Source organism: Drosophila erecta, unplaced genomic scaffold (genome assembly GCF_003286155.1).
Source record: "Drosophila erecta strain 14021-0224.00,06,07 unplaced genomic scaffold, DereRS2 tig00000126-arrow-pilon, whole genome shotgun sequence".
Classification (NCBI taxonomy): domain Eukaryota; kingdom Metazoa; phylum Arthropoda; class Insecta; order Diptera; family Drosophilidae; genus Drosophila; species Drosophila erecta.
Genome location: NW_020825209.1, coordinates 11721737 through 11743038, shown reverse-complemented (window position 1 = coordinate 11743038; position 21302 = coordinate 11721737). Strand labels below are relative to the sequence as shown.

Genomic DNA, 21302 nt, shown 5'->3' with positions numbered 1-21302 from the left:
AATTTTAGAAAATGGAAGTTAATCATTAGTACAGAACATGTTCAAGTTGAGTTTACATCATTCCCTGTGTGTTTAACCAACTTGCTTGCTTTCCATCAAACAAAATTATAATTTAATATACATTAATCTCGTATCTATTTCGTAATATAGTATTAATGTAAAGTTTGACCGAATGTATGAGCTCCATATCCCCATTTTGTGGCAATTTCCTTGTACGGAAATTAATAAAAAATATTGTCGTATATTTTCAACATTTCGCAAGTGCCTCTACATTATCATATTGTAGTTTTGCGTCCGTCATCGGGTCCACCTGTCCGACTTTTAGTCGTCAGCATTGAGCTGCTCACCACACGGACCGCTAGGCGATAAGAAAATCAAATGTAAACAAAAATATTTTTGTTTTTGTTTTTTTGCCAAGAGCGTCTTTATAAAAATAAAATCCATTTCCCGCCGACTGGCTGACACACACGTTTTCCTGTCCGCGGGTCAAAGGGCTCCATTTCGCAATTGCATCGGTTGCCAAGTGCGGAAAATCGCAGCTAAATCATAACGTTTTAGCTGTCAGAATGTTTGCCAAGTCGAATTCCTTGAGTCTCAGGAAGAGCAAACTGAGGACTGAGGCCAGCATTTGTTTTACACTTACATTTAAAAACCACTACTATAACTACTCTATTGTGTGCAATCTGCAGTGGCTTTATAATTAACTTGCATGCCTTGACCAGTTGAGGTCTTCTTTAAGTCGTAAAATATATTTAAAATTTAAGAGTGTTTAAACTGCGTTTTTTAAATGGTTTTGTACATGATATATTGAGTATGCATCAATACTTAATCTGCTTCGAGTAAATTTATGCTATGTTCTTATAAATTCTTTAGTTATTTTTTGAAGTAAATTTTTCGTTGCATTCATATAAACTGGTTTCTAAACTTGGCAAAGCGTTCGCATGGAAGCTATAATATTAAGCAATCACATCATTTTCTTTTTACAAGTACACTTGACTTCAATACTTAATCGCAATTAATTTTCGAAACAAAATTCTTAGAACCTGAGCTGAGACTCGAACCCACCCCGCCCACTATCGATACGCGCCCGCCCATCGATACCCGCGCGCTATCGATTGCTGCCGCCCATCTGCTCAGTTGCCACGAAAGTCGCGCGAACGCCGGTAACGGAAATTCTCGCCAAACGCAGCGCAACGTCGTTCTCGCGTCGCCGTCGACGTCGGCGTTGTGTCGTCGCCGCAGCAGAAAAATAAAAATAAAGGAGGAAAAAGAAGGAAATACCTGCATACGATATAAATCGAAATAAAAACGTAATCGCTTTTATTAAAATCCACAACAAACAAACGAGACGAAACGAAAAAAGTGAGCACTCATTTGTTGTTGGTGTGGCAAGCGAATTCCACACGCAGCCGCAAATTGTATTAAATTCAAATTGTTTAATTTAATTGTAAAGGTTTGCCCACAACAAAACGTAGCTGGCGAAAATTCTATTTACTTATGTTTAATTCGAGTGTGGCTTTGTGTGTGCTGTGTGTGTCTTTGAGTTGATTTCTTTTGCTATTATCCTTGGCGTGTCTGCCGCTCTCGCTCCCTCCTCTCTCTCTCTTCCTTTCTTTTGCCCGCTCTCTTGGCACAACCCTCTTTTACCGTTTTTTTTTGCTTATTTTGTTTTGTGCCAGATGTGTTCGAAAAGGAATAAGAATATTAACCCTTGATGGCCCTAGTTTGCAAAATAGTAAATAATGTGTAACGTTTTTGTCGCACTAAAAACTATAATTACCCTATGGCTTTGGGATATAAATGAAATCAAAAGAAAATGTTGTAATTTATTTTGTAAAATCGCAGTTTAAGTTCCGATTTGAATCTTAGTTTTGAGAGCTCATTTTGTGTGCCTATTTAATTATGTTTTATAACCCTACGTTTGTAACATTTTCCAAACATCAATAGCTGTTCTCGAACTGAAGTGACATTCAAGTGTTAAGGCAGAAAATGGGAATAGTTGCAGCGAACTAAATAAAAGAAATGGCAAACAAAAGAACCATTTATTTACGTAGCTGAATATATGCAGCATTCAAATCGAGATTCAATAGCATATCAATTGATAGTATCACATAATATCTATAAAACCCGTACAAAAACCCAATATGGAATGCTAAATTCCTATTTCTTCGTTTTTCCCTCGTTTTGTTTTGTTTGTTGTTTTTCGCCGCTGGGCGCAAATTTAAATTGATTTTTTTCTCTTTCTTCTGGGCTGCTGCACATACAGCTGCGGTCAAGATAGTAGCAGTTGTTGGATTCTTTATCAATACCGTATGATGCATATTAGCATATCCACATATAATTAATTTTTTATTTTTTTTTTTATTTTTTTGTATATTGTGTTTTGTATTTAACTAGCACAGCCTGCTGTTATTTTACCCTCGACTGTAGTATTCATGTGTGTGTTTGTGACGTTGTGGTTTGTTGCACTCGCATAATTGTCATATTAATGCTTGCATAAAAGAGAGAGCAATAAAAGTAGTGGAAGGAACAGGAGAAATGGCGTGCAACCAGCAATTGCCATTTCCCCTTTCCTCCTCTTTATCGCCACTTAACACTTCACTAACCCACATCATAACAAAAGAACGGTGCTTGTAAAACTGTAAGAATTCGGTATAATATCTATTCGACTTATAAAAAACCCAATTTGATTGATATTTATTTTGCTTTTAGTCTTAAAACGTGTACTTCATTTTATTTAATTAATATGAAAAAGCAAGGTCATTAAAACAAGCAACATGCTAAAAAAGCAATGATAGGTACCTATACAAGAAATGATCACTGAAGATCTATAAACTTGTGTATTTAATGTGCAATTGTATCTTTGTGGGGTAATTTAGATTAAAAATCCTACAAATAAATTTGAATTGTCCTAATCCAAAATTTGTAATCTCTTTTTCAGCACATCGAAGGAACAACTAAGATACCCACACACAATTCACACCTAAAAGACTGCAATCTGCCTTAACCAGAGGAAATCCAGAGAACGGGAACTATTGAGAAAGTCCCATATAGGGTAGGAAATCGGGTGGAGAACGCAGGAGAAAGTAAGAAGAGAATCGGAGGAGAAGTGCGCAGATTGATTCCAGCACGATCCGGATCTGAATCGGCTGAATCACTAAGCTGAATCGGTAACATAATCAAAAAATCAACATGAGTTCGTTCTTCGAGCTGCTGGGACTTTTCCTGCTGCTGATGCTGCCATTCCTCTACGAGACCAATCACATATTCCGATACTACTTCAAATTCCTGATGTACTACGGCATCGTGTCCTTCAACTCGATCATCCTCATTCCGGCATTCCTCACCCGACCCTGCGATGTGCGCAATCTGTTGTAAGTATTGCAAAATATATAATGCCATGTACCATAAAATTCTACACCAATCTGATAGATTATTAGACGAAGTATCCATCAACATCAGAGTATAATGAATATTTCAAATATTAATAGTTACATTTAATTACCAAGTACACTTATTGCTCGTTAGAAAAGAACTCCCATATCTCTTTATTAACTTCGGCACTTTGATTTTGCGTTAATGGGTTGCTGCCCATCTATATAATAAAGCACTCGAGCGACTGATTGCCCATCGGCACTAATACAATGTACGCTGAGCATTTTAGGCTCGTGGGTTGAAATGCTACTAGAGAATATAATTTGCGGAAGTACTTCCCATTGTGCCTAACTATGAAACCATATGGCATTTTATTTAAGGCCTCTTCATAATGGGCAGTACATATTGGTAAAAGTTATTAAATCAAACTTCATTTCTTAATGATTATTGCGAACTTAAGCTAAGCTGATGTTCCCACGTTAATTACCCGCAAAATGATGCACTTTATCATGCTTACGCGTAACCCTGACCCAAAATAATCTTAATGTCTTTCACCCCAATAATGTATATGAAATGATTTAATGATATTTAAAGGGAGTACTTAACGCCAACACCCATGTCACCGCTTAAATTGCTCGCGAACCCAAATAATGTCAAATGTTTATACAATTTTAAATAAATTCCCCATGCAACTTGATGCGAATTAATAAAACAATTTTCCTAATCGCCATCTGGCATCAGGCCAACACAAGAACTGTTTAAATGCATTAGACAATCAAATTGGCGATAAATAATGCATTGTATTGGCTTGACAGGTAGATAGAGTAATTGCGGCATCACCAACTTAATTTCAACCCAATTGAATAGGCTTGTCATGGAAGACCACAGGCAGGGGTCCTTTTCGATTCGGTTTCCTTGAGGTGCTCCCAAGGCGAATGCGTCAATGACACATACAATTTTAATTGGCCATCAATATTAACAAGGGCCCAACTGCGAAGGAGTGACTGCAGGTGTCTGCAATGCACTCCTGGCCAACTGTCGAACTGGCCAACTGTCCAACTGTCCCTCAAGGCCCCATTAAGTCCGAAAAGCCACCAATTGTTGTGCACTTGAACAATGCGAATGGAGGCTTTCTCATTCGCATCGTTTTTTGTAGAACTAGTCCATGGAACTAGTCCTCTTAAATTATGATATTCTTTAATAATGCATCCAATCTGCTGATTGATCAATTTCATTTAGTTATGATCATTTCTGAAGTTGCACCATCAAACATATGATCCTCCAAACTTCTGAATTTCCATTTCTACCAAGCATACCAATTTTTGTTGTTCACCTAAATCACACGTTAACTGTGCCATCTATCAATAAGTTCAAAGATATAGATTTATTGTTTGATAAACCAATGTTTATGACGTATGCGTTGCCAATTCCGGCATCGGAAATTGAAGGCGTGACGAATTCCTCAACAACTTAACGTCGCGATAAGGTTTTTTATTGCACCCTCGCGGGTAATTGTGGCCCATGGTTGTTTCCTCTATTGTTGCTAGTTTAATAAACTGATTTTTGAAAGAAATGTAATCACTTGGGAATCACAAGAACTGATTAGTTGCTTTGCATTACTCTATAACACAGTGAACAAATAATAAATGCGAATGGGTATCGTATAGTCTTGACATTGTAATGTTCGTGATTGTATTTCTTAGCGATTTGTGCTTGGTGTCGTCCACCCAAGGACGAAGTTTTCGAGGGAATTGAATCGGACTGTTGGGTGCTTGAGTTACCACTTGGCTATGACGTGAATCTGGAAAGGGGGCACTACGGAGAAGGGGAGCTGTTGCACGCTAGTGAAAAAGCCGGGAAAAACCGTATTGTGTCCCCAATGCGCTGTGCTTTTTTTTTTTTTTTACCTTATTGATATGTGGTTAGTGCACTTGGTAGCATTTCTCGCCACCTCGGCGATTTCGCTCAGCGACTCAAATAGCCATTTGCATTAGACAACAATGAATATTTGATATCAGGGGTGGCTGAGTACAAGGTAGTCCAGCTAGTCGCACACACAAATACCACTCATCTGAATCAATTATGCCTCTGTTCAACTAGCTTGTGCAGTTTATCGATCCATTTTTGGAGGCGAGAAACGAACGAGACTTGCTAGTAAACAGTGTGCACCCTCCCAGGGGTATTATTTATACGTTCCCGAGCTGTAATTACATGTCATGACTAGCCGATTTGGCTACGCCCAGATGGAATGGGTGTCATCCCGGCGACAAGATAGAAATCAGAGCTGCGGCTCGATGGCTGTCAACTGATTAAGTAATGGTGCATTCACAATTGGCTTGTATAGACCATCGCTGTGGGAAATGGTTGTGGCTTTCTGACAATGATCGATCTCTCTTGGTCCGTGTAATATAACCTCTATCTTCAGAAATCAATGATTGCAAAGTTTTCTAAGACATTTTCGAACATTTTTGCTTGGCAGATGGGCGAGCACCTGGTGTCACCGCGTTTCGACGTTGATCGGCCTGCGTTGGGAGCTGCGTGGCAAGGAGCATTTGGGCAAGGACCAGGCCTGCATCATTGTGGCCAATCACCAAAGCTCGCTGGATGTGCTGGGTAAGCCAATTGATTGCTCGAAGGCCATTAATCCATCAATCAATCAGCGAACTTAGAATGCTATCTATCTAAATGAAACTTTCTCGTTATATTCGCAGGCATGTTCCACATCTGGCATGTGATGAACAAGTGCACAGTGGTGGCCAAGCGGGAGCTCTTCTACGCCTGGCCATTTGGCTTGGCGGCATGGTTGGCTGGCCTAATCTTCATCGATCGTGTGCGCGGCGAGAAGGCGCGCGAAACGCTGAACGATGTGAATCGGCGCATCAAGAAACAGCGCATCAAACTATGGGTTTTCCCGGAGGGAACGCGTCGCAACACGGGTGAACTGCATCCGTTCAAGAAGGGCGCCTTTCACATGGCCATCGATCAGCAGATACCCATCTTGCCGGTGGTCTTCTCCTCCTACTGCACATTCCTTAATGACAAGAAAAAGATTCTGAATGCGGGTCGCATTGTGATTACCACACTGCCGCCGGTCAGCACCGAGGGTCTAACCAAGGACGACATCGATGTGCTAATGGAGCGTGTCCGCTGCCAGATGATTGAGACCTTCAAGCTGACGTCCGCGGAGGCGTTGCAGCGGTATGCGCCAATAATGAAGGGAGGCATTCCAGTCGCCTCATCGTCGCCGTCATCATCATCAACCTCCTGCTCCTCCTCCACCACCACCGCCACCTCCTCTTCCACAGCAACTGTGGCTCCTCCAGGAGCTGCTGCCACTCCCGTTGCGGATGCGGCGGTGGCCGCCGCAGCTGCCGTGGCCAGTAGCAGTTCGGCATATGGCCAGCCGCCGGGCTATGGAGCCGGTGCCGCAAAGGCCAGCTTGCTCAAGACGCTTTAGGCGATGTAGCATTTGATCCACAGACACACACATCCACACACATCCACACACACCCACAGCCAGACACACTCATATCCAAAAATACCAAACACCTCATGGCGTAGCTGGTGTGTCACGTTGGGGGCTTTTAGATGGGCACGACCACCTGCAATCAGCTTTATTTGGGCCTATTTGGGAATTCTATAGTCTACAGTTGTGCAATTTTCGTACACGCGCAGTATTTGTATTGATATTATTGGTTGAAGTCCAACTATGCTCTCTTATCATTTTATTGTATTTATTTCGTAATTTATTTCTCAATTCGTAGGGGCTGAAGTATTTTTTAAGTTACTGCTTGTACCCAGTATAAGATATTGACTGCATTGATCGAAAACAGAGTCATTTCAAATTTGATTTAATCAACTGAAAGAGAAGTTAAAGTAGCTGCTTACTTGTAAATACCAAATCCGTACCACTTTAAACAACGAAACAAGGAAAGTATTAGCACTTTTAAATCATTTAGCAATATGGATGTTGACAGTGCGCTAGTCTTAACTGAAAATGTCAAATCCCAAATAGGTCTAGGCTTACACACTTTTTCGAACATAAACCAGCATTGTTTATCAAGTTAACATGCGCATCATTTTGTAGATTTCCGCACTTGCATAATCTTTTATTCCTAACTAAATGTATAAGAAGAGGTGTATTTTAAAAGCCAGTTCCATGTGTTTGGCTCCTCACTTTTAACGTCTCCGGCTACAGCCCACGCAACAACACTCACATCCAAATAGTTTGACTAATTCAGGCACCAAAATGAGTATTAGGAGTAGCAACCACAAAACTGCGACCCTCGACTGTCAGACTTTATCTCTTTCTTAGGCAACACATACCAAAAAAAACAAAACAACTAACAACAAACCAAAAACATGAACTCTATCGTACAGCATGCAACAGGAATCGAAATGACTTGGATTATATTATGGACCTAATCAGGCATTGTTAAGATCCAAGCCATTTCGATTGGGTTTTTATCCGCCAATGATAATTCAATGATATCTGTTGGTCCTGTTGTCGCGTGTACTTGCTAGATGATAACACCAAATAATATATAATTAATAATAAAAAATATCTAAACATACATTGTGAATGACTAATCTTGCAAATGACAACATACTTATGTAGGCCGAATTCTGGTTGATTTTTACAATCGACCACTTGACGAGCAGTTAACCAAGTTCTTTTAAACCATACGTATTTTATTTGTACAAGACATTCCCTAACTAGGTTAGGGTCCCCATTAAAATGTATCCCTATTCGCTTGTAATTGCATACAGAAAGGAATAATTTTACTTTTTATCTTCTCACCTTTTTATCACCTCATGGCATCGAAGGAATTTATGGGATCTTTAAACTAACACCTATTTGTGTATTGTATTCAAGTATATTGTGAATTGTGTACCATCTGTCTGGTAAAGTGTTAACTTAACTTTGTAAATACTATGCGGTTTACTTTAAAGACAAATCAAAAGCGATAGGGCGAAAGCGAAGGAAACAATTAAATACAAGTATAATAAATATTTTTTTCAAATATTTACGATGGTTTCTTCTGGCGGTTTGGCTTTCGATGGACTATGAACATTTGTATCTACAAGTGGGCTTATCAAATAGTTTAGAGTTATGACGACGATTCGAAATCGTACATAAAATCAACAACATTGAATGGCAAGTTTTTAACTTAAATGTTAAAAGTTCGAACTGGTTATCAACAGCTAACTCTTCCGTCTGAGATTATGCGAGCACGTATGATCTTGGAGAATTCATCTTATCGCAGCTGATTAGTAGCTTCCTGTCCAGTGTTTATCAGGTGCCGAAGATCAAACACACACTAAATCTTAAATATAAAGACGCCGACAACGCAGGGAACATAATGCACATTCGGTGCGGTTGAAATCTAATCGTTGATTTCTAAATGCAACCTTTGGTTGGACCATTTCCAGCTGGCTATATAGATAATGTATTTCTGTATACCGATCCGATAACAGCATTTTACCCATGGGGGGTCTTGTTTATTGACCGTCATCAGTTTTGCCAAACATTTATAAATCAACTGATAAGTTTTGGTAAATGGCCGATATTAAACATGTTGCCATGCGAGATCCGCAAGTGCATTTAATATATTTGAATAATATGCATATACCCCAAGAATGACACAAGTGCAGTTATTTTAAGCTATTGTGAAAATATTTGTATATTTTTGTTAAAATTTTCTGGTATTAGAATTAATATTATTATTATATTAAGGTATGCGTACATGATTTTGGATTTGCCTCTTCTGCGAAATTATCGGTTAACATTTCATGACATTTCTTGCTTTGTTTTTATTTTAATCAATATATTTTTTGCATTTTCTTCAAGTTTTTTCATTAGACATTCTTGTTAGAACTTTGATTTCGATAACATTAAAAATTGTCAAGTTTAATAGTTTTGTTAGCGTTTTTGGATTTGGTTTGGTAAGGTTTAAGAATTGTAAAATATTTCCTGCTCTACAATAATTAATATCAGTAATAAAGATTAATCATTTCCAGTCTGGAAGGCAGGATATATAGCCCAAAAGCATACATTAGTTATGCTATCTCTTTCATTTTCGCTGTGTTTTTGTCTCTCTTTCACTTTGCCAGTGTTGAAACGGTTTGATTATTAATGATTAGGAATTTTTGCATAGATCGTATTGAACTGAAGGAATATTTTAAAAACTGCCATTAGGATTTGTATTTGTTGTATCATTCCAGATATCGGAATACAGGGAGCTTTATATCCTGCCTGTAGCCCACTTCATCGGTTATAAAAACATTATTTTCAAGGATCTTTGGGTTCCTGCAAATGGCAAAGCGCTTAAGCTTAGGAAAAAGTTTTTCGGTTGTTTTACAACACTGCTATCTAGAACTAAAATCGATCGAAAACAACTCAAATACTTTTCTCAATATCAACTTTGGGTTATACATAATTATTATTCTTGTGATTTCTTTGTTATTAGTTGTTAATTAAAGCCAATTTGCATTTGTTAGTTGAGTCTATGTTAAAAATTGGTTAAGCGCGCTTCGAATCTGCCATTCTCTATCTCATTCTCAATCTCAATCTCATTCTCATTGTCATCATCTTTTTCTTTCCGTATTGGCTTAATTAAAATTTGTAATTTTTCTTATCAGATACTTGGATTGATGTATGTATACATATCTGTTTGTATATATATATTATCTGTTATGGATCATAATTGGTCAGATGTTGTGGCATATTGAATTGTACATTCAGTTAATTAGTTAGCTTTCTTCTAATTTCCTGTCTCGCTGAGCTTCATTTCACTTTTATCGAATCTTCTCCTCTACTTGATCTGAATAGTTTTTTTTACCATATTATGGCCTATATACTTTAGTGATCATTTAATATTTACAGTTGCGTTTATGCATTTTAAAGCAAACATAATTTCACAGCCGTACTCCACGTTTTTCTCGGATATCCCGCATTTTATATATGTACTTTATTGTTAAAATGTAATTTACTTTGATGTGCTGTCAAGTGAAAAAGAATTTGACCAACTTCCCCTGGATTGTGAAACCCACTCACATATATTGATTTCCATCGACTCCATTCATGTTCATTCGAGTTCATGTTTTGCCTGCTGGTCCAGCTATATCTCTAGATTTATTTGCTACATTCATAGGTTTAATATATATATATAGAAAGAGACGGAGATGGCTTCAGAGTCATTAGCCTAAAGTTGAAACGAGATCTATTCTTCTTGAAGGGATTTTCCTACATGTCTACTAAGCTTTGCCGAATCTGGTATTGGTTTTCCGCTGATTATGCACTTGATTTATCCAAAGGGCAAAATGAAAACCTATCCAGCGAGCTAACATAGGAGTTGGTTTCCATTAGTTATTGTTATAATTATTTAGTATTATATCGTTAACGGATTTACCTTAGGCAAATTTCTTACATAAAACATAGGGTCGTCATTACCTTTAATTGGTTAACTACACTTTTTGCTTTCGATTACATTACCTAATTGATATATAGAATTTGATTCAATGTGATTGGAGTGTGATGTGCGAAGTGGGGAGTGTGTGATTTTAATTATATTTTAGCCTACGATAAAATTAGCACCAATGCAAGAGTTAATGATTCATTCGTGACCGTGTCTGTTATAATATTTTGGAAAAAATGTTGCCAAGATATGTGTAATTTACTACCCTTTACTAAGATCGCGATTCCATCGTTCTGCCCTTACCGCCATTTATATAAGTTTTAAACGTGTTTGGTGGTTGGAAAGAAATTAGAGCTATCAAGTTTTCGCATTTCAATGCTAATGCCAATGTTACTATCGTTTCCAACGATTTCCTCCTGACTGTTTTTCATATTCCATTTATTTTTAGGTAGAAACTAACATACAAAATATTACCGATGCCCTGACAGCTCTAAAAAATGTACTAGGAGCAGTATCTAATGTGGTGAACTGTGGTGTATAGTGTCTTCGGCGACTTATGGTGAACATTTTTATTGGATTAAAAAAAACCTATCTTCCTAGAAGAGTTGCCCTCATTCAGTTAGCTAAACACTAATCAACAATTTTTGATCCGATACAAAGAGCTATATACTCTTATGTACAATACGCTTACATAGATGTCCATACATCTGTGTATATATATTTTTTTACATATATATATATATATTTCTTTACTATAGTCTTAGGAGCTAGAGACTGTCTTATACGTTCGCTTGATGAGTTTGTTCTGGTTTCTTGGTGTTGCTTACTCATCTATACTTAGGTAGATGTAAGTGTATATGCTATATCTGCTGGCTCTACCGATTCGATTTGGATTCGGATTCGGATGCGGATCACATTGAAAGTACTCGAAAATGTTTTGCAATTGTGGGGCGACTTTCCATGCCCTAGCTGTTCCTGTTCCATGTCCATTGAAATTATTATTGTACCTATTATAAGTCTGGGGATATAAGTGAGAACCTACGCATCGATGGCGCGCTGCATCTGTGCATCCATTCGGTTGAAGGCCACAGATATGTGGCCCGGTTTCATTTGCTTTGCTTATTACACTGTAATAATTTTTTGGGGCAGAGAGTTTCCTACGCTTTAGGAGCAACAAAAATGAGGATGTTGTGATTTAGCTTCGCCTTGAGTTGACCTCCATTCCTTGCTATTTGACTTCAAGTTATAAGTTGAGGAAGCTGTTGCCCAGGAATCCCAGCATTATGGTGGACATGGCAATCGGGGCGAGTTGCACATTCGAGGCTGTACTGTTCCCGGCCAGTATCTCGGCCCTCTTTCGCATGCGCTCCTATTGACAAAGGCAGAGTCTGGTTACATTTGTTCATATTCCGGGCCACCTGTACCTACCTGGTACAGTTTGTCCTCGCCGGGCGGATCCAAGCACTCGAACTCACAGCAACGCTCGCCAACTCGGAAGTTTTTGCAAAACTAATGGGCAGAATGGATGGAAGTTAGCATCTATATCGTTTGGGTTATACAAGACCTAAGTGCACCATTGCTTTTTAAGCGCACTAGTTACTCACGTAGGGCGGATCACAGTAGATGGCCTTGCACCAGAGTGGCTCGGAGTGATAGCAGACACAGAGGCTACAGACTCCTGGTCCGGGCACATAGAGCATGCCGTGGTTCACCTTGTTGCCCTGAAAGTCAACGCAGTCCTCCTCGAGTGCAGCTGGGAAATCAGAGACAATCACTTGGTTATTTAATGGCGGTCCCATTCAAATATTTAAGTCGTGTGTACGTGTATGCCATCTAAACTGCCCATGCTCCACTTTAATCCGGCTAATCCGCCGTTTGAACCCACGGATCAGCGACTATCAATTCGTGTGAACCGGGGGTTACGTAAATGCCAATTTAGAATCAAATCGAAAGCCAGATAATACGTGTTTTCGTGCGCCGTTTGCCATTGAACTGATTTCGATTGTCAGTTAGTTAGACGACTGAATAATTAATTGCTATGCCTAGTACTTCATGAATGAAGCTATGAAATATGGAAAACCTATAGATGCACTACCTTATAAATTGACTCCACTTTCAGCATTATGTGGCGGTAGCAAAACCCACTAGCCTTCATTTTCAATTCGAATACTTGCGCACTTTTTAAGGCTCCCAAAAGTGTTGACCCTCATCATTAGGGAAATAAATACCCCATGTTAGAATCAATTTCAGGGGGACAGTGCCACTGACAGTTGGACATTTGTGGGGACAGACAGCTGGCAGATCTGTGGGGTCTGTGGGGTCTGTGGGAGGGGGTCACGGGGTCGCAAAAGCTCTGCAACATTGCTGCAATCAACATTTCTGCACATGACGGCGGAATTGTTGCAAGTGACGTAGGTGCAGCCGGGCATTTGTTGCTGATACGAAGGTGCAGGTTCGACCGCAACACACGAATTGCGGATGCGGTCTTTAATGGGTCGCATTCTACACTTGCAACAATTGTGTGGAGTGCAACATAAGCTGAGCAACTTGAGAACAAATCAATTAACAGTTTGGGTTAAAGTATTTGGAAATAAACAACAAATTTTCCACATTAATATAGTGTAAGAAAACTATGTAGTGTATAGAAAACTATATATAAATTTTATGCGATTTTTTCTCATTTCTCATTTTACTTAAATGCTTGTAACTAGGTAAAAAAGGTGTATTTATTCTATTTCGTTTGAAAAACGTGCTCTTTAAAGAACAATCCAAGTGACAGCTGATTTTTTGCAGTGCGACGCTCAACACACGGCGGCAAACTTTTTCTTTCGCTGTGTCTCGGGCGATTTTCCTTTACACTTTTTGGGGAAGTTGCGGCATTGTTAACTTCGAGGCAGGAAAATGGGTGGCGGCATTTGGGCTGAAGCTGCAGCCGTTTGTTCGTTTGTTTGCCCTGCATTGTCCTTTCGTCCTTTCGCCCTCTCATCCTCTTCGCATTTTCCTCCTCGCATTTCCTACTTTCACTTGCCACTCTCTCGCAATAGCCACGATTTTCCGCCATTGCAGCGAAAGTTCGTAGGTTGCACGTGGTCTTGCTCTTGCCGGGTTTTCCCCGCTTTCCTTGCCAGCTTTCGCTTTATCCGTTTTCCCATTTTCCCATCCCCTCCCCCGTTTATTCTCACATTCGCCGCAGTCCTTTTTTAAGATCGCTGAATAATTAAAAGCAAGCGTTCAACTTTCGTGCGCCAGCTGTCGCCCAAACAATTTAGCTTCGTCCTGGGTCAAAGTTTAGCAGGCCAGCTCCCCACCTCCGCCCACCGCCCACCGCCCACTCTCTGCTTAACCTTCGCCCTTCGCAGTGGATGCCACATACTGCGAGAAAAGCGCACGAATCGGTTTTCGGAAATTCGCAAACAGTTGGAGGTCCTTTAGGCGCTTCGAAAAGCTGCTAATTGACAACTTTGGGCGAAACAAACTTAATTGAAACACCTAGGCAGCCACATTTGTTTCTAAAATGTGTAGGCAGCTGAATTCAGTGCAAGTAATACCATATGGCTTCTATACATATACTTTTTTTAAGTGTTCTGTTTGTCTTCGGCGCTGGCAAATGCATTTCGTTGCAGCGCCGGCATTATTTCACAATTATGTTTATTACATTTTAATGCCTGGCTTTTTCGCATTTCCACCTGACCTGGGCGTTGGGAGTCCAAAGGACGGACATGGTGGCTTCTTTTTGGGGTCTTGGGGGTCTGGGGTCACTTGCGTGGCGGGGGAGGGGAAGCGGTGCGTCCAGGGCCGCGGCTCACTTATAAATAGCTTTTGTTGTGACATTTAACAAGGTGCTCCTTCAGCAACATCCTGTGCAAGTGTGTCTGTGTGTGTCCTCTTTTGGCGCGGAAATTCAACCGAAATGCGCTTAAATTGGTCTAGTCCTTTGTGCTATTTTCAGGGAAAATCAATTTCGAGCGCAGTCACACACACTCGTTTTTCGCACTAAGTGGCAACTGAAAACTTCGTGACAAATTGCAATTAAATGAATTAGCAGTGCATTTTGCGGCTGCTTCAAATAATTAAAGTCCCAGCGACCTGCGTCAATTGGGGAAAATGTAAGTGAGTGCACTCGATTCCCGATTCGTTGTCAATTGGCCCACAATTTGGCTTAATTTGCATGATTGACGTTCCATTTACATATGCATATGTCTCTTTTCTATGTGCAAAGTGATTCAGTTTAATTTGTACATATGGACTTGTTGTCCAACTGTTTTACTATTTCATTTAAAGCAGCCCAGCCTAGCGGATATGTGGGAAGTTCACTTTCAATGTCAAACGCCACACGCCACACGCCACTCGCCACTTTCCCGAACTTGACAAGAAGAATGCTTAAAAAGATTTTCCGCTTTTCCTACTCGTGGCCAATTCAAAATGCTGGCTGGCCAAACACAATGAGCCACTTTTCTAGGCAAAGAAAAAAAAGAAAAACAAAAAAATGAAATGAAATGAAATGCACTGCCACAGTTGCAGTAGCCTTGTGTCGAAGCAGTTCATAAATGCCTAAGCAAAAAGCAAAGGAAACGAATGGAAAGGCAAGGCGAGGGAAGAGGAGGACAGGCGGTGAAAAGCATGGGAAAATCGGGGGAAAGCCGGATTGGCAAGGGGCTGCCCAAGTGGCAGGGTCACGGTGGCATCGTTGAGTGAGTGCAGCCATCAAGTTTTCCACTTTTGCTGCCTGCCTTGCGACTCTCATTCGCCACTCTATGCACAGAGAAAAAATGTGGCCAACAAAACATTTCATATTCAATGAAAAGGATCGTTTCATGTAGCTTAAGCTGTAGACGAGTATAAGTAGGAGTTGGATACGCCAGTGCTAATCAAATCGTATTTGATTTGATTTGAATTCTGGCATTTCATGTTTGCCGTTTGTTTTGGCCAATTCGCGACTGGCGATTTGCTAACGGAAGCGAAGATTACAAAACCATTTTGAATGCCACGGTGCTGGGTAATTAGCCGGGTCACGTCGACACCAACCCTTCAGCCGCCTCCCCACATTTCTGTTTTGCCTTTTGTAATGGCACTTTTTTCCTACCCGTCAACGTGTCGTATGCGTAATGTGCCAAGTGGACGGCTTGAACGTAGAGTTTAAGGCTACGGCACGTGGGCCAATTGATTCAAATTAAACATCCGTGCTTAACTAGGCATTAACTAAAGATAAAGTAGAAAAATTGTATATGTTACTTAAAATGACTGCCAAAATAATACACTTTTTGTATTGCAAAGTTCAATTAGGTATTTCAAATAGGAAGTAAGTACGATTGTGGCAACCCTACCAGAGTACAGTTTATTCAATTAGGTATTTCAAATAGGAAGTTAGTACGATTGTGGCATCCCTATTAGAGTACAGTTTACTACAGTTCAATTAGGTATTTCAAATATGAAGTAAGTAAGATTTTGGCAACCCTATCAGAGTACAGTTTTTACAGTTCAATTAGTTATTTCAAATAGGAAGTAGGTACGATTTAGGCAACCCATCAGTTCAATCACGTATTTAATGAAGTAAGTACGTCAGATTACAGTGTGTTATAGTTATCTGGTTGTAACATTTATACTGCATGTGCTCAATAAAACACGACTGCAATTACATTTAAATGTTATTTTAAACGATCCCTGCCATAAATGTTTGTGCTTTTGCCAGATGGCTGCACTTGCAGTTCAAATTCGATAGAGCATCCCTTACTTTACGAACGCACTCATGTTGATTTGGGGAGCAAAAGGATGGGGGCCATTAGATGACCCTGACTACGCGATTTGGGTTCAGATTAGCCATGGAGTGGATCGATTGACCATCCGATTGCGTCGTTGGCCATAATCAACCATCTCTCGATGGAGCACCCAAGCCAACCAACCAACCAACCAAGCAACTCTTGTCACCACTCAACGGTCGATTGATTGCCCCACCATCGCCATCACGAAGGAAAAGCAAACGAGCACCACTCTTTGTAGCCACTGTAATTAGCCCAAACGCAACGCTCCACCATCGATCGGCGTACTTTATGTAAGCTATACCCCGCATTTGAGATGGCACAAAGGGGTATATACTCGTAATATATATGAAGAATTTACATAATAATTTACATAATTTACATACTTTCTCAATATATTTGAATACTGTTCCTCAGCAGGGCACATCTTAACCCATTGACGCCCACAATGGCCATCGTGCACTTAATTAGACGCTGTTATGCCATAGAAAGCCTCATGATTGATGGCGCATATCGCTCGATATCAATCTCACTTGAGTTAAGCCATCAGCACTTGAGCAGCGACCACATGTTCCAGTTTCTGCTATTCTTCTAGCTTTCTGTTCTAACATTCAAATTGTGTGTAACTAAAGTGGTTTTTGCGGTTGGAAAGGAGGGTTAGAACAGCCGTGTTCGTTGCATGTGCAAAGTCAAGGTTGTAGCCAAGTTACTAACAACTCAAACTGCTCAATAGAAAGAAGCTACACGGCTAGAAAAAGTCACTGGCTCTAAGAAATGTTCAAGAATATTCAACTGCTCGCCAATAAATAAAGGAACTAAAGAAACAACTAAAAACAAATACTTCATTTACTTCATTCAAATGTATCACTTCCAGTTGCTTTTCGCAGAGATCATGAATGGAAAATGCTCGAAAACTGTAATTTAGTCCAACTTTTCAACACTTTCCATTGGCCAAGAGGCTTTTTGCCACTGCAGTGGTAGCCTTTCTGGCAATCTCAAGACTTTTCCCATTCTGCTGGCAATTGTTTATGGCTCGGCTCCGACTGGCACATAAAAGAAAAACAGAATCATCAAATTTGATTGAGCACTCGCAAGGTGGAGTACAGTTGGCACTCTATTTGTGGGAAAATACAAGTTTTGCCAAGAGCAATTTTGAATATAGCAACTGACACGGAATATATATTTGAACAAACTAATGAGCTGGTTTTGCCATTTATTAGACAAGATTATTGACTTTTTTTGGGGAATTTCTCCTGCTTTTGGCAATGAAAATTTAAACTCCTTTCTTTTGGCAAGCTAAATTATTGATCAGCCTGCCTTTACAACTATTAATTTCAACTGATTTCAACACTCCGGAGAATTATTGCATAGTTATTTTGCTTGCAGTCAACAAACAAAGACAGCTGCATAATGGATTTCAAAACCCAAGAGATACATTGAGTTTAATTCGATTGACATTAAGGCGTCTGCATTATTGATATTAAATTTCAAATGGCTGGCCGAGTGAGTACTCACTGTAGTAGGCAGATTTATGGCCGACTCACCGGCGCCTTAGAAATTGGAGTGTTGGTTGTGTCGAAGGTTGCAGTTCGATATATGCAAATTTCGCATAAGGCGGAAAAGAGGGAAAATATTCAACGAAAGGCGGGCTGACATTGTTATGGCAGCCTTTCTGACAGTTTCATTTCCATTGCTTTTCTCCCGCAGTTACCTACAGCGAAATTAATTTTGCGCAAAACGCTGCGGAACGCAAATGTTATTCCAGGATAATCGCGTCATTAGAGGGCATTAAAAACTGATTCGATTTGGGTGCGCGAGAAGAAGAAGACCAAGAAGAAGTAGAAGAAGAAGAGGCGCTGCTAACGAGGAAACGCCAATGTTAGGTACATTAGGGTGGACCTTAGTTGCTCTAGCCGCCAGTACATTTGATCTGTTTCTCTACAGGCATACGTGTCGGATACTGAAAACTATGGGCAGTAATCTGGAAAGCATGAGCAGGATTGCGTCCCTGATGTAAAGGGCTGCAAATGAAATGCTAATTACCTGTAAAGGGGCTGAGGCAGCCCAGCAGGCACAGGGCCAAAATCAGCTGGGCGAGATAGTCAGTTGGCAGCCGCAGCGACGTCATTGGTGGCAGCCACGCCCCCAGTCGACCGGCCGCCTTCAGGCGTTGCAAGTACGTTTGTTGCTGTTGCTCTTGCTGCTGCTGCTGCATGTTTCGTGTTGCTGTTGTGCAGCCGCGTTGACGTCGCCATGTCGTTTGGGGCCCATTGATTGTTATTGCTTCGGTTGCAGTTGCAGTTGCTGCTGCAGCTGCTGCTGCTGATGTTGCTGCTTCTGCTGCTGTTTTGATTGGTGTTGCTGCTGCTGCTGCTTTTGTCATTGTCAGGCGTTGATTTTGAACTTGGCGGCGGCGACGGCTGTGGAGCTGCACTTGCAGCAAATGTTGCTGTTGCTGTTGCAGTTGCAGTTGCTTAGATTGCTTCTTGCGTTGCTGTTGCAATTATCCTTTTTGTGCTGCTCTTCTTCTTAGCCTGTCCTTGCACTTTGCGTGTGTGTGTGTGTGTGTTGGGGTGTGTGGAAAAAGGTGATATATTATTGGAAACTTAATCAATTTGATGTTGTTATACAGTGGTTTTAATGTGGTAAAAAGAATGGTAAATATTGGTAAAAAAAAGCGTTTGAACTCCAAACTGTACAACATGTCTTGTAGACTCTTGTTTTTGGGCTCACAGAATAGTTGGGTGCATTTATTAATTGTGTGCTTCGGCGATTTTTGATTGAGCTCAATTGTTTCAGTTGATTTAGTTCGATGTACAACAAATTATATCAAGTTCTGCCCACTGTTCTGTTGGCCCAAAAGTTTCTCTGCATTGTGTCGACAGACAGTTTTTGGCAGCAATTTTACCTCTGCCTCCGCCTCTGTGTGTGTGTGAGTGTTTTTTGGGGGTGGTGGTGGGCATTTTGCGGGGGGTGGTTGGGCGGCGCATCAGCTGTTCGGCAGTTCCGTGTTTGGCAGCCGAATGGCTTGTTTACAAAGCTTCTTGGGGCTGCTGGGACTGGCGTTTTCATTTCCATTTTTTGCCACATATTTTGGCTCCTTGCGGCTGCCAAAAACAGAGAAGTTCACACACCCACACACACCCAGTGCTTAATTCGAATCTTGCAACTTATTATTCGCAAAGGAGAGCGACAAGTTCGAGTTTCACTTCACGCCGTTTTATGGATTTTCCTCCTTACAAACACAAACACACACACACGCACACTCACACACATGCACACATACACACACAGGCACACACACACACAGGGGCACACGCGTACCCGCATTGATTTTCCCTTTTCTATTTATTTATTATATTTTTTGGCTATTTTTGCTCTTTTCAAGGCTCTGCTACTTACATCTCACGTAAATGGTTTAACTTTGACACCAACAAAATTTCGCACGCAAGCACTAAAAATACTTGAAAAAAAAGGAAGGGAAATGTGAAAACAAAACACAACACGAATTTCCCAGCCAGCGAGCAGCGGTGGCAAGCAGGCAGACACCCCCCACGTTTTTCGTCGCCCCGATTTTCCTATTTTCCGAGCTTCCGAGTCCTTTTTACAACCGACTGTTTGCTGATTGCTTTTTGCCCACCGTCTTTTGTGTTGCCTTTGTTGATTCTGTTGATTTTCGCTGCTGCCACTGCTGCTGCTGCCACTGCTGCTGCTGCTGCTGCTGCTGCAACTGCAAGTGTGACGAACCACTCTCTCACTCCCAGTCCGCCTTCAATCCGGGCAAGATTCCGATTCCGATTCGGATTGCGATTCCGATACCGATTCCGATTCCGATTCCGGTGCTGATTCCGGCCAGAGCCACCGACTGCAGCGTGGGAGAGTCAAGAGCCAACTGACGGCGACGCCGAGGCTGCGCGCCAACAAATGTTGCTGGCTCGGGGCAGCAGCAACATCGGTGCCGCCAGCAACATGTCCGCGCAACATGTCTTAGCTTTTGGCAGACGCACTCGCACTTAGTTTTCTCTCGAACCAAATTCTCTCGAGCCAATAGCTTTCTACCTCTGCATTAGACAAACAATGCGATTGCGGTTTAAGGAGCGCTTTAGCTTTTGCAAAAGCTTAGCAGCTTTTTCCGAAAAGAGCACCTGAAATCAAGTTAGCTTTCGAGGATAAATATGCCCGCCAAAGGATTACATATACGTAATTTCAAAATGGAAAGCCAGTGCTTACTTGATTGATATTATTTATAATAATAATATTAATATATTTATATCAAGCATATTTCGATTGCTAAATCATAAATTTAAGCCTTAAAAACTGAAAAGCGAGTGCACGTAGTTTGCTGAGCTGTGAGGGAAAATATTCAGCTTCACGTTGACTGTATCCCAATAAAAACGTACAGCACATTTTTAATAAGTAGTTTGGAAATGATTTTATTTCAATATATTTCATATTCATTCATTAGTTCATATTTTCTGTTTTATACTTTTACACAAAAATACTTGTGTGTGAGTGTGTCCGTGTGTTCGTGTGTTCGTGTTTGTCTCGTAGGTTCCTTCACTGGTATGGGTGTGTCCTTGAGTAGTCCTTTTTGTATCGCGGTCTTTCTGTCTCTGTGTGTTTCGCATGTTGCTTGTCTTTGTATGCCATTAATCTGAGTTGGACATAACTAAGTGTTAAATACAAGTTGAGTTATCTCATTTAAATATTTGTTTACCATTTAAATGCATTTTCGGGAAAGTTTCATTGAATT

At 40.6% G+C, this 21302-nt stretch overlaps 2 protein-coding genes across 5 annotated transcripts; one reads left to right on the top strand and one right to left on the bottom strand.

Annotated features, from left to right (window-relative positions):
- Positions 1 to 1090: 1090 nt before the first annotated feature.
- Positions 1091 to 7955, top strand: LOC6551231 (1-acyl-sn-glycerol-3-phosphate acyltransferase alpha). Of its 4 annotated transcripts, none has more exons than XM_001978307.3 (4): positions 1091 to 1362; positions 2942 to 3374; positions 5855 to 5988; positions 6087 to 7955. In XM_001978307.3, the coding sequence occupies exons 2-4, from the start codon at positions 3193 to 3195 to the stop codon at positions 6830 to 6832; spliced, it is 1062 nt and encodes a 353-aa protein (XP_001978343.1). In that variant the 5' UTR covers positions 1091 to 1362; positions 2942 to 3192; the 3' UTR covers positions 6833 to 7955. The 4 variants fall into 4 exon arrangements, with proteins under 4 accessions (XP_001978343.1, XP_026838194.1, XP_026838196.1 ...); XM_026982393.1 differs by having other exon boundaries at positions 1092 to 1310; XM_026982395.1 differs by lacking the exon at positions 1091 to 1362 and adding an exon at positions 1408 to 1453.
- A 2450-nt stretch (positions 7956 to 10405) lies between these two features.
- Positions 10406 to 20440, bottom strand: LOC6551230. The gene is made up of 6 exons (XM_001978306.3): positions 20297 to 20440; positions 19952 to 20012; positions 18593 to 19094; positions 12398 to 12546; positions 12222 to 12302; positions 10406 to 12162 (listed from the first exon to the last, which is right to left on the bottom strand). Exons 3-6 carry the CDS (start codon positions 18930 to 18932, stop codon positions 12037 to 12039), a joined length of 696 nt encoding a protein of 231 aa, XP_001978342.1. The 5' UTR covers positions 18933 to 19094; positions 19952 to 20012; positions 20297 to 20440; the 3' UTR covers positions 10406 to 12036.
- Positions 20441 to 21302: the final 862 nt, after the last annotated feature.